Here is a 12,589-nt window from a genome sequence, read left to right as displayed (position 1 = left end):
GTATTTTAGTAATAGTTTGTTCACTGTTGTTTGCTTTTATTATCCTTTTCACTTTTCCTGCTCAAAATGTGTTTTCTGTTGTTATGGAAATCAATAGACATTGTGCTTTTCTAGAGGAAGAAGAAAATAATGTCCAGTCTTCTTAATTCCTTGCATCAATGCTGTACACCATTGGAAAACTATTAGCATATACAAAACTAATTAAAATCCTTTTAACTATACAAATACTATTAAAATACTCATGGTAGGAACGCTCCTTAAAAATAAGATGAAAATTAGCTTTCTTCTACAATGTATAACATGTATTGTAAGACTGTGCACTGAAAGGTAACGAACTACACCGTGCATGCCTACTGTAAGTAAAATGAACTTTAAGATCAAATGGCTACCTGTAAGCTGTAAGATCTTGAAATGGAGCAGAGAGCAATCCTGTGGTGTGAAGGGATGAAAGCCTTTGTGGCTATAAACTGTGGTTTAAGAGTACACATTTTGTGGTCTAAAAATAAAAAAGAGGTTAAAGCTATTCATCTTGTAGACTGGCAAAACTACCAATCTAAGCAAGAAATCCACTCTCATGATATATTTTTAGAGAAGTAATGTTTCCTCTGAACTCCACTGACCTGGAGCAAATATAACGCAGGAAGAGCCGGTTAGGCTGACCACACTGCTCCTTTCAGTTGTGATATTGCCAATAAAACTTGAAGACAAGCACTTGGGTTTAAAGGCCATCAAACACAACATTATTAAATGGAACGTAAACAAGGTCAGCAGATTCTTCGTGGTCCTTGAAATTACGTTTGAGCTGTAGCAAAGGCCAGGAAGATGCCCTAAGCACAGACCCCATTAATTGGACTCACAGAATATGTCCATAATAGTAAACTGCTCCCTGAGGCCAGCAGGTACAGCAGAGTTCCCATCCACACAGCCACATTTGCAATCCCCCTCCTCTCTCAAAATAGGATGGGCACGACAAACTGCCTGTTGGGATCTGCCCCAGCCCGTGAAGAAGATTGTGCCAAGGCATTGACTGGGAAAGTCATAATTGCACAGAGTTGAAATTATGATAGGGACTAGCTGACAACATAATAGCGCATAGGATCAGTGCTAGAGTTCAGATCCGTGCTTTGGCCTTTTTCAGTGTATTAACGTAGCTGAAACATTTACAATATTGTACAATAGTGTGTTACTGGAGATGGAGCATCAGCCCTTTAACACACAGACTCCAGATCAAAACATTTCCAGCAATCTGATCTTGTAACAAGATCTTTGTTATAATATCTTTGATGGTGTGAAAGGGAAAGAGATTCATATCTTTTAAAAGTTTGGGGGGGGGGGAATTTAAAAAAGATCCTTCATTCTAAGAAACTTTTTTACAAACATCAACTTAACTCATATCTATAACTTCAGTTAAAAAATTGCATAGAAACAAGTACAAAAATACAAATCAGATATGATGATGATATTAATAAACTCAGTGCCTGAAAGAGACCCATGGAGTTCTGGGAGTGCTGCCCCAGAACTGGGACAGCTGGCAAGTGATGCCCTACAGTGCTAAAGGTAGTCAGCGGGACATGCCAATGAAAAATGCACGCCTAAAACTCAGGCTTTCTCTCTATTTGAGACCTGCTCGTTATATCATTCACAATGCAATTCATTGGCTACTGGTGCTTTTCCTCCTAAGGTGAAATTTGAATTCATGTTCCCTGCACTGTCCATACATTTAGTGTCAAGTCACAAGTCCCACTACACAAAGATCCAGCTCAGAGCTTCTGGACTGCAGTCTGACATCTGAGCTCACAAAACTCAGCAGCTCTCAAGGTTGCCTTGCCCAAATCCCCTATTTTCGGGTTTGTACAAGGCAGAGAACTCATCAGGGCAAATGAGCGCAACATACATACCACCAGAGGCCTTCTCAGGCAGGACAGCATGGATTTCTCCTGACCCTCACCCCTGGCACGAGTCAAGACTATTCAGGCTGGAACATCGATGTCTTCTTTTTCTTACTTTCCACCCTTGAGTCTAACCTCCCTGTTTATCCTGCCACTGGTTGGTGTATAACTTCTCCATCTGCTCAGGGCCCTTGTGTAGCTACCTTACAGAAACCTCTCGAGTACACCACCTGTGGAGGGTCTGGGGATATGGATGTATCCACTAAAGTCATAGTGCCTATTGCATTTACTATACATTGAACTTTCTCTCCATCCGCTTGTTCCCCACCATGTGCAAACACAACATCTGCTATAGGTGCGCACAGCAAAAGGGATTTTTGCTACAACAGTCAAGCTCCTGTTTTGTCAAGCACCTTTTCCATTATTCTGCAGTTACTGCCTCTTTCTTTTCCCCTTTTTCTTGACCTCTCATCTTCTTGATGACAAACCAGTACATCTTGTCATTCAAAAAGCAAAATCTTCAGGTCAAGAAATCTGTCTTTTTGAACCACGACATATCAAGCTTCTTAGATGTTTGGTAAAAGTAAGAATTATCCTGGTGAGGCAGCAGGTAAATCAGCGCACATTCTGGGATTCACAGGAAAGGGCACTGCCTCACTGAATGACTACAGCTATTATTGGTAATAGTCTTTCAAGAACTCTCACATTAACTTTGTACCATGGCAAGTAATCTAAAGGACCTCTCAGGACGATCATTTCAACAATAAAAAGATACATAAAACAAGTTTGCCAAAATGCAGTCATGCATGTCCTGAAATGGAGTATCAATCTATGGAATTGCTCTGAAATAAGATAACTGACTAATATCCTTGACGCTGAGTTTCCAGTGCTCCTAGAGCTGCACAAAAGCCTTTTGCAGCCCCAAATGTCTTCTCTATGAAGGTCGACTGCACTGTAGTGCGTTTATGACCAGCCATTTTCTGTGTAGTTTCCAGAGAAGCATTTGAGCAGACTGTGCATTTTTTCCTCAATTGGCTATTCTCAACTAAAAAATTGTTTTAGAGATCCTGAACAATAACACAGCCCTTGGGAGAAAAGCCTCTCTGCATTAGCCACCCGGCTGACACCATGAGTGATTACATCCAAGCATAAAATTTAATGAGATTTCTACAAAAATGAGTGACATCTGCATCTCACTCAGGTCCTGGCTGACTGTCACACATTTGTCATCACTGAGGCTTTTGTCCCTTATTAATCTGCTTTCAAGAATGCCTGCTGTTGGAAATGGAAATGCTTTTTAGCAGTCATCCTGCAGACTGTGTAAGAGCACACATCTCAGAAAGCATAATGACACATTGTCATGCCTAGGAATGCATTTAATAGGTTTAAAAAACATGAGAGAACTCTGACAACAAAATATATTGAGAATTTAGCAGGAGACATCTGCATAAATATATTTTACATCCTTTAATATAAGCAAGATGCTTGTTCTTTTGCCTATAATACAGTGGCTATAAACTCTTTAATAGCATTCAGTGTGCATGGGAGAAATATTGTCTTAGAGGAAAAGTACTAAAATATTTGCCTATAATTTTGTTTGTGCTTGGGACCATGATATAATTCTGGGCCTAGGGCTCCAACCCAGTAAAAGCATATGATTGTATCAAGATCCCAGCTTTCCTTTAAACTTTCCCTCATGGCTACAAATAAAAATTTCACTAGTATTTTCCTACATCAACAGATAGCCTGAAACAATAAATGATGGAGATTGAAGATCACCCGATTATTAAATTGGCCCCAGGATTTGCTATTCTGAGATGAAGACCTGACCTGGTGCTTCCCATGAGAGAACCGCAAACACTTGGCACGAAGGCAGAAGTGCAGAGGATACATATTTCTGCCATATTTTCTTCCAGGAGGGAAAAAAAAGACCTTTCAACTGCAAATGAAGATGAGACTCCGGAAGGCCAAGAGTCACAAGATGTCCAAGAGAGGGCACCATCTTATCCCAGCACTGTTTGTGACTCAGTGGAAGGCACTGGCAGCAGCCTGCTGAGCAGGCAGAGCAAGGGAAGAGGAGAGACTCCCAGCACTGAAGCTGCTCACCACCCGTGGAACTGGAGAACATTGTTCTTCCTGTAGCCTAGAGCTGTACCTGGGGCTCTTGTGAAGAGGACTGCAGTGTGTCCTGCAGACAATTTTCTTCCATCATACATCCATAATACTAAACTTTTTTTGTTGCTATTATTTCTAAATGCCATATATTTCCAACATTTTAATGTAAATTAGTTGCTTGTAGATCATTGCCAAGCAAACAGAGGCAAGTGAATAATGTAAATTGTTTTCTCATTTAAAGGATTCAATGTCTCTTTCACTCTGACACTGTGGAGATGAAGTTTTATGGAACTCTGATCATACTGTTGTCATAGTTCATGTAAACATGCTTTTGTTGAAAGCATGTCAGAGGAAATATAAAGCTATTTGCAGCTGCAAATGGCAAAATATCCCAGCAGCTAAAAATATTTCAGTTAATGGGATTTTTACCCTTTGTTATTCAGATAAATTTGTTTCTACTCGGGTACTAAGGATTTGGTTGCATGAAATCACCCTAAAATAAAATAATGCTGAGCTCAGTAATGGAGAAATCTTGGCTACAATCACCACTTCAAATGGAAGCGCCAGACCTGCGTGCTTACCACCCTGATCTGCAGATGCTGAGCTCTGACAGTTCAGCAAGTGGGACTGCACCACTCACCACAGCTCCTGGGAACAGAGGTATCCAAAGGACTGGCTCCACTACAGCTCATGACACATGCAAACAGCATTGGGCTCCCGCAAAAGGATAGTAGCAATTGCTTTTTACTAATAAAGTTGTTTCCATCGTCACCCTTCCTGCAGTTTCATTTGGGAGAAAGTGTCCAGTAGCGTATTTCTGATTTCACAGTCCTCCATCTGTGTAGGAGCAGAAGCAAAACTTCAGCCTTCAACAACAGGAAGATGGAAAAGAATCAGAAGGGTCTTGGATACCAAGAAAATCCATATTTGTCGTAAATGATTCTAGATATTAATAATATTCATATTTTACAGAAGTATCCTAAACATCTGGTTACAGCTGTGAAAGAGAATCCTGCAGCAGTAGAACCTTGCCTCCAATTTAGTTTAGCACGTGCAAGTGGTCAATGTTTTCAAATATCAGTAATACCAGTATCAGGAATAATTAAAGAAGAAAATCGGGAGCAGGACATTATAGCCACATTTTTCTTCACAAAGTCATGTTTGCTGCCAGGACCTCACTTATTGGATCAGCCACATGGCCTATACAAATGGTGATTAGCATATTCTCATCTGGTGCAGCTAAGTGGAATAAATAATCCTTTCATTTCTCAAGTGAGAAGCTGTTGTGGTTTTTTGGCTTGTTTTTAATGGAACCATAGTAATTATGAGCCTTCAAAATATTTGAGTTTGGGTTTGGTTTTGTTTTCAATAGGTTTCAATCAAACAGTTAATGGACTTCCAGCAGGACAGTAATCCAGGCGGTTTGCCTGAATGAGTGAATCTGAGAAAAAGGATGAATGCTATATTCTTGATTCAGTTATTAGTAATATTATTTTTCTTCAAGAAGCACATCCACCTGTGCTTCATTTTGATCACTATTCATCTTTCCTACTGACAAGCCTCACATAAAGAGAAGACGCGATTGCGGTTTTCAGTCTAGCCTGGACGCTTGTTAAAGTTGCTCTTTTTTTTCCTTTAATTTTAGGTTCAGAACAATTATAACAAAGGAATTTTTTTTTAAATCTGTTTCTATTTCTAGTTCGTCTGCTGTCACTCTGACAAGTTAATTGATATCCACCCACCCAGCATTTAAAGAGCAGAAACAAACACATTTTACCAGCAGAAATAATGGAGATGAAGTATCTCTGTGATGTAGTCGTGTGCATTTTAACGCTTGCATTTCATGGATGTTGAACTGCACTGGGTCCCTACAGAATTCGTCTCCTGTATTATTGCTGCTCATCTGCCATGATGGTGTGGTCTGTTTGATTATTCCACTTTATTTCTAGGTCCTCCTGGTCCCCCAGGGGTTGTAATAGTGGAGGAAATTACAGACACCACAGCAACACTCTCCTGGAGTCCTGGGGCAGACAATCACAGCCCTATCTCCCTCTACAACCTGCAAGCACGCAGTCCATTTTCTCTTGGCTGGCAGACCGTAAAAACAGGTGAGAAAAACTTTCAAACAGCACAAGTAGACTGTTCAAAAATCGTACTCATCACAATAATAACCACCGGCAACCGCAGGAACAGATACTCTTAAAAGAACAATGATAAATTGAAGGCACTGATTTTTTTTTCTTTTTTTTTCATTCCTTTCACGTTACTTAGCAACAGCTCTGAAAGGACAACACAAAGACATCTGCCATGATGCATCTGTGAATAAGCAGAAAGTTCTCCCCTATATCCTTCAATCTGTGTCTTTTCAGGAGTACCACAGTGCCAAAAACCTAGCTGTGATTTCTGACAGATCCTTGATGTCTATTGTTTCTAATGGTTGTATTGTATCACAAAGTCCACTTCCCGTTGAGACACTGCATGTGAGTTTCAGATTTCTGAGTGACCTATAAATTTCTTTATTGTCTGCAGTTCCAGAATTAATAAGTGGTGACATGGAGTCTGCTATGGCTGTTGAACTGAACCCTTGGGTGGAGTATGAGTTCAGAGTTGTAGCAACCAACAAAATTGGGACCGGAGACCCAAGTACACCATCACGAGTCATCAGAACCAATGAAGCAGGTAAGAAGAGAATAAAATTTTCCATATATAATATGGAAATATAATAATAGAACTATTATTTTCTCCCTAGTACACATTTTTGTATTCAGTCATCACTGTTCCAGGGTGATTTTCTTTGTAATGGAGAGCCAGTTTTTTTAACTACAGGAAGATAACTTAATTTACAGAAATGTCAAATAAACCCATTCACTGCTGCCTTATTCCATCCAGGGTGCCTTACTCTACATCTTACATTTAAACTATTGATGCCTACCTCTGGCAGGCTTCCACTGCTCTTTGGTTGTAGGCTGCTTCTCAATCTCTTCACACAACTGCCCCCAAGCAGCCTCTCCCCCCCTTATTCTTCATAAGGGTGCACAGAATTTTTTTCACCTAAATAGGGGAGCCATGAGAAGCTACTTAATTTTAAATACCTTGTGCTGTGTTTCTTCATCATACACACTCTATCATGAACTGTTAGTGCATTTAAAGAAATTTCATTATATTTCTGACTAGGAAGGTATTGTGAGAGCCCGGGAAAAAACATTGTATATCCTATTTGGGTCTCTTGAAATTTGTAGTGGTGTCACAAAGTTTGGAATTGTTGACAGTAACTTTGGCAGAATGAAGGGACATAAAGAAGGACTGGGAATCTGATCTAGTCAGGGATGTCCCTGCTCCTTGCAGGGGGGTTGGACTAGATGACCTTTGAAGGTCCCTTCCAACCCTAACCATTCTATGATTCTATGATTCTAAAAATCCCTGGGCAGCTAGAGAGACACTTTAGAAGAGGCAGAAAGTGATAGAGATAGAGGTTGAACAAGGCCTCAGAAGAGAACTGCATCTCAGAGCAATTTAAGATTATTCTTCATTCTTCTTTGTTATTTAGGAGGCCTAGAGAGTTTTGATTTTGTTTTGATGTTTCTTCAGCTGAATAATTTGTAAGTAGTTTATTAATCATACAGAATAGAACAGTGCCAAATTCAAAGATTCCACTTGAATTTGGAAGTATAACTGATTTTGTAGTTGTAAATATCCTGGATGAATACAGCAGTTGTGTTGCACTCTGTCTTCTCGTTAAGTGAGATTATAATAATTACAAGTGGCAATGCCAACATGTGTTCACCTCTCTTATTCTGAAATAAAATTCTTATTTTTTAAGATATGTTAATCTTGTGCTTCAGCTCCATAGTTCACCGATCTGTGTACATGTCACCCACAAACATTTAGAGTAAAATGTTCAGGCTGATTTTCTTAGACAGAACCACAGAATCAACTGAATAACTGGGACTGGAGGGGATCCTAGGAATTCTCTGATTGAGCCTCTATCTTAAAGCTGGATAAACTGGCTTCAGAGCAGGCTGCTCAGGGCTTTGTCCAGTTGAGTCTTTAAAACCTCCAAGGAGGAAGATTGCACATACTGTCTGGGCAACCTGTGCCAGTAGTTAACTAATCTCATTGTGATTTTTGTCTTTTGATATTTCCAGCCAGAACTCTCCCTGCTTGAGCTCATGACCACTGTCTCTTGCCTTCTCACCTTGCACCACTATGTAAAGCCCACCTCTGTCTCCTCAGTGACCTTCCTATAGGCACTGAGGGATGCTATTAGGTCCCCCAAAGCCATCTCTCCTCCAGGATTAACAAGCCCAGCTCCCCCAGCCTCGCCTCACAGGGCAAGTGCTCCAGACCCACCATCCCTGTGGCATCTCCTGAACTTGCGCTAGTTGATCAAAATCTTTCTCATTGTGGCACCCAAAATTGGATGCACTATTTCAGATGAAGTCGAACAAACCTATCTTCAGTTGTAATAGGACTTTTTTTTTTTTGCTTTAAATAACTGTGTAGTTGCTAGCTGATATTAAATTTTGCCGTGCAATCACACAACTGCACTGAAGTGATTTGATTCCCATTCATGCATGTGGAAAGATGCTTCCTTTCCAACTCTCCCTCATCTTCTGCAAGCTCCCCACAGTGTGAAATTTGATAACTTTACGACAGAAACATTCAGATGCAGAACCTTCAGATGCATTGTTCCATTGAGAAAAGGAGGAAAGGAAAATGAAGTAAAAAACATGAGCTACTTTCATCTCAAATGATTTTTTTTTTAATAATTATTTCATCACCATTATTCTTTCCTTGATTTTGTACCACATTTCCTTGGTACTGAAAATTCTGTTGGACTCAAATGTCTGAATCACTTCTCTATTTATTCAGGTGCTACATATCAGAGAGGACACAAACATTCTGGAACAAGTTTATCCTGTAATAGATTTCACACCTGGGATTATGTTCTTTCAGATTTATGAATATGTTCCTTGTTTTTGAAACAATAGTTCAGGATTTTAATTGATTAGATGTATTCAAGCTCCGAGGGACTGTTTTTTCACAATCTCAAGCTTTAAAATGTTACATTTAATCTAGTTGTCATGGTTTATTTTAGATTCCTTCTTCTTCTTTCCCAGTGTTTGCCAAACAAAGGCTGTATTTACTAAAACATATTCCTAAAACTCTAGGAATAAAGTTGTTTTCATGCACATTCATTTTCAATATTCCTTTTGACAATCATTGCAAGTTTACATCTGTAAAAATTATTTGAGAAATCATAATAATTATCCGTAAAAACAAAACAAAAAAAAGAGATAGACAAAGCATGCAGTGTTCAGTGTATTTTCACCTGGTGACTGGTATACATTTCTGATTAATAGTCCTCTGCTGCTGCCATCAGAAGGACGAGAGTCTTTAACTCAAGTAGCAAGTACCCTCTGTCTCCAGTACCCAGGGCTCCTCCTGAAAAACAGCACTATGGCTGATAATAATGCAGGTCTTCTTGAGTAATAAATTAGTAATATATTAGTTCAAATGGGAAAAAGGCCACACTAGATGTTTTCTTGCATTTTCAACTTCCCAGCTAGGAAAACCTTTTTGCTACCAGAGTTACATCTGCACAAATGTCATGTTAGAAGGGAGTGTTTTGTAGCATGACATTGAAATCCAGACAGGTGCCAGTAGAACAACTTTACAGCCTTCAGAGAAATGGAAGCTGAATTCATTTGGTGTGCCTGCTTAGCATAGTATGGCAACATAAGTCTGTTGTCATCGCCTCAATTTCAAAAGACCTTTCTTTCAGAAGAAGTTTGGTTTCTGTTTCAGTTGTGAATGGGCTTGGGTTTTGTAGGTTTTTTTTTAATAAAAAAGATAGATGCAGTCTCATTTCTTTATTCTGGAGAGAGAGTGATAAGACAGGAGTTACAGTGAGATATAACTTTGCAATTTTTTAGAACCTGCAAAGAGTTGTAAAGTTGGAACAATAACACAATGGACTCTCCTTTGAACAAAGAACCAATCAAACAAACAAACAAAAAAAAAACTGGTTACACATCTAATTTTTTGCAAAATAGCATACTACTTATAATTTTTATGGTACTCTTGAAGTGGCAGAGGCTTCATGATCTGCTTCATTCAGGCAGCCACTTTTTCCTGATCTCCAGATATTCCTGGAGTCCAGATCTTATTTAGCTTTATTCTCTGAAACAGCTTTCAGTGACTGTGTGAATTATAATCCTTGGTATAGCTTTCAGGTGCTAAATTAAAAAAGATAAGTAAGCTAGTAATTGTTTTCATTTGGTTTCATATATGTTTTTCCAAATTAGCACATTAATATCTATTATCTTAGTGTACCAAATCATCCATTGCTTTTCAGAATCTATTACTAATTTTTCATCTGAAAGCTTCAAGGGAAAATCTCTATACAATGTGAGCTCCAATTTTAATATAATAGATCTCAATTCTTAAAAGGATTGTATGTGAAAGGATATTATATTTCAGAAAGAACATGACATCAACCTCTCTACTCATGACCCAGGCAGAGTAATCTGGCTCTTTCCCGTGACGATAGATGTGTCCCACCAGTGAAAAGAGGCAGGCTGCCCCTGCACTGGGTGAATCTCTGGAAATATCGGTCTCCCAGCAGAGAAAGTAACTGTGGCTCATGCTCAGATAAGAGCTGAGATCCACAAGGTTGAACGATAGCTATGTAGACAACCCACAGAGGCAGCAAATGTGTGATTCTGCTTCCATTGTTTTATACTTAAATGGAAATAGGCATCTGTAATGTAATGGCACAAGCTAATTTGACGGGAGACTAAAGTCTTTTTGTCTCCCCACACCTCACTTATTTTATCACTTCTTCCCCAAGATAGTAACAACATTTATATTGGTCCATTATCTAAAAATATCCATGGAAGTAATATTTGGGATGGTGTAAGGAAATCAACAGAATAATAAACAGGTTTCCACTTGCTTTAATTTTCTAATTAAACCCTAATCTTGTTATTTAGCTCATATTTAGTTAACATGATTGCTTTTCATAGCTACTTTCATTGGAATGGATAATACCGCAATTTTCTGGCACATCTAACTTATACCCAGCTGCTGCACTTCTGTCAGTTCTAGCCTTGATACATATTTTACAGGTCCACAAGGTGAAAAGAGCCAATAACATGAATTTAAACATGTCTGGCATTCCACTAAGGCAGTCGGGCATTTGAAGCCTGGGGGCAAAGCATCAATTACATTATCTATTCATGGGGAAACATGGGGAGAGAGAAATTGAGTAGAATCAAAGTTTAACCTGCTAATCATGCATGCAAACTTGATTTTATGAGGTAACAATGTAATGCACTCTATTAGTAGCAGATTGTACATAGGCTTTGTTTTTAATAAGTCCTTATTTTCCATTAAGTCGCCCTTATTCTTAGCTAGAATTTATTCATAGCATAACAAGAAATGCCTCTGTCCCAGGGAACATGTTACCTGTTTTAGACTGGCTTTTTGGGGTGGGTTTTTTTTTTTTTTGTTCTTGGTCGTGATGTTTTATGTGTTTGTGACCTGCGTAAAAGAAGTTTCAGCTTTTCCCATTGTCATAACTAATTTTACTCTAGAAAAAAAAAAAAAAAGAATAACCTCCTGTATCTGTGACATTTGGAGATGGTTATTTGGGGTACTAAAGTGTTTCTACAAAATGTGCTTTTCCATAGGGAAAAACAAAAAGAGAAGAGAAAGTAGATGGTAATCATTGCCCACATGGGTATATTTAGAACCAATAGGCTACTAACATATAATATTGCAGGCTCAAGCTAATATGCAGTCTCAAGCTAATATGCAGTGTAGATTGACAGAGAATCTAAATGTGTGTGTACTACTAAAAGACATAACAGAAAAGCTAAGGAATTGTTTCTTTGGTATATTTGCCACCGCAGTTGAGATTTCAGTCCTACATGTGGTGATTTGGGTACTATTTAGACTGCGTCCCACAGCCATGCATGACACTATTATCACTGAATAGAACTGAATTCTGTTTCCTACTAAATTACAAACATTAAAAATACAGAGGAAATGAGAACAGAAATGCAGATCCTGAGACCAGTGGGACATCCTTGTTTTCCAATAGTTGAATACACTCTATCATCTGCTTCTGAGATGCTGGCACAATTTTGCATTTCATTTCTGAACAGATGAGAAGTGAAATGTTTTCCTGGGAGGGTGAGAACTTGAGGGCTGGCCTTTAACATGGTGAAAGGGTTTTCATTTAACATCTCTCTGTTTCCCAGATGTGTACCGCAGGAAGTAGAGATATATCTATATAAAAGAAAACAACTGAGAAGAAAAAAAACTGCTGAATGTGTTGTTGCTTTGGTCCTCATATGAGAAAGTTCTGTCTCACTGGAGACAAATCCTTTTCCCTCCACCCAAACTTTTTTCACATTTAAGCAGAGATGGTTTTCAAACTACATCTGTATCTTAAAAGATATAAAAAGCTCTAAAAGAAATATAAAAGAAATAAATAACTCCAACTGTACCTTGAGTAAACATTTTCTTAAGGACTAAAGCCAAGTTTAGTAATTCATCTCCCCAAAAAGTGCAGAAAT

General features: G+C 38.7%; 1 protein-coding gene across 3 annotated transcripts in view; it reads left to right on the top strand.

The window, feature by feature from the left end:
* CNTN5 (contactin 5) overlaps positions 1–12,589 on the top strand; it is a 674,955-nt gene that overhangs the window by 623,353 nt on the left and 39,013 nt on the right. For all 3 annotated transcript variants that reach the window (XM_086739601.1, XM_086739602.1, XM_086739603.1), the window contains 2 exons: positions 5,954–6,112; positions 6,534–6,683. In XM_086739601.1, the coding sequence (XP_086595727.1) occupies positions 5,954–6,112; positions 6,534–6,683 (309 nt within the window). The remainder of the gene's footprint in view (positions 1–5,953; positions 6,113–6,533; positions 6,684–12,589) is intronic.

The sequence above is a fragment of the Chlamydotis macqueenii genome, chromosome 1 (assembly GCF_036417535.1).
Source record: "Chlamydotis macqueenii isolate bChlMac1 chromosome 1, bChlMac1.mat, whole genome shotgun sequence".
Classification (NCBI taxonomy): domain Eukaryota; kingdom Metazoa; phylum Chordata; class Aves; order Otidiformes; family Otididae; genus Chlamydotis; species Chlamydotis macqueenii.
The sequence above is the reverse complement of the archived record's forward strand: the minus strand, read 5'-3'. Positions and strand labels throughout refer to the sequence as shown.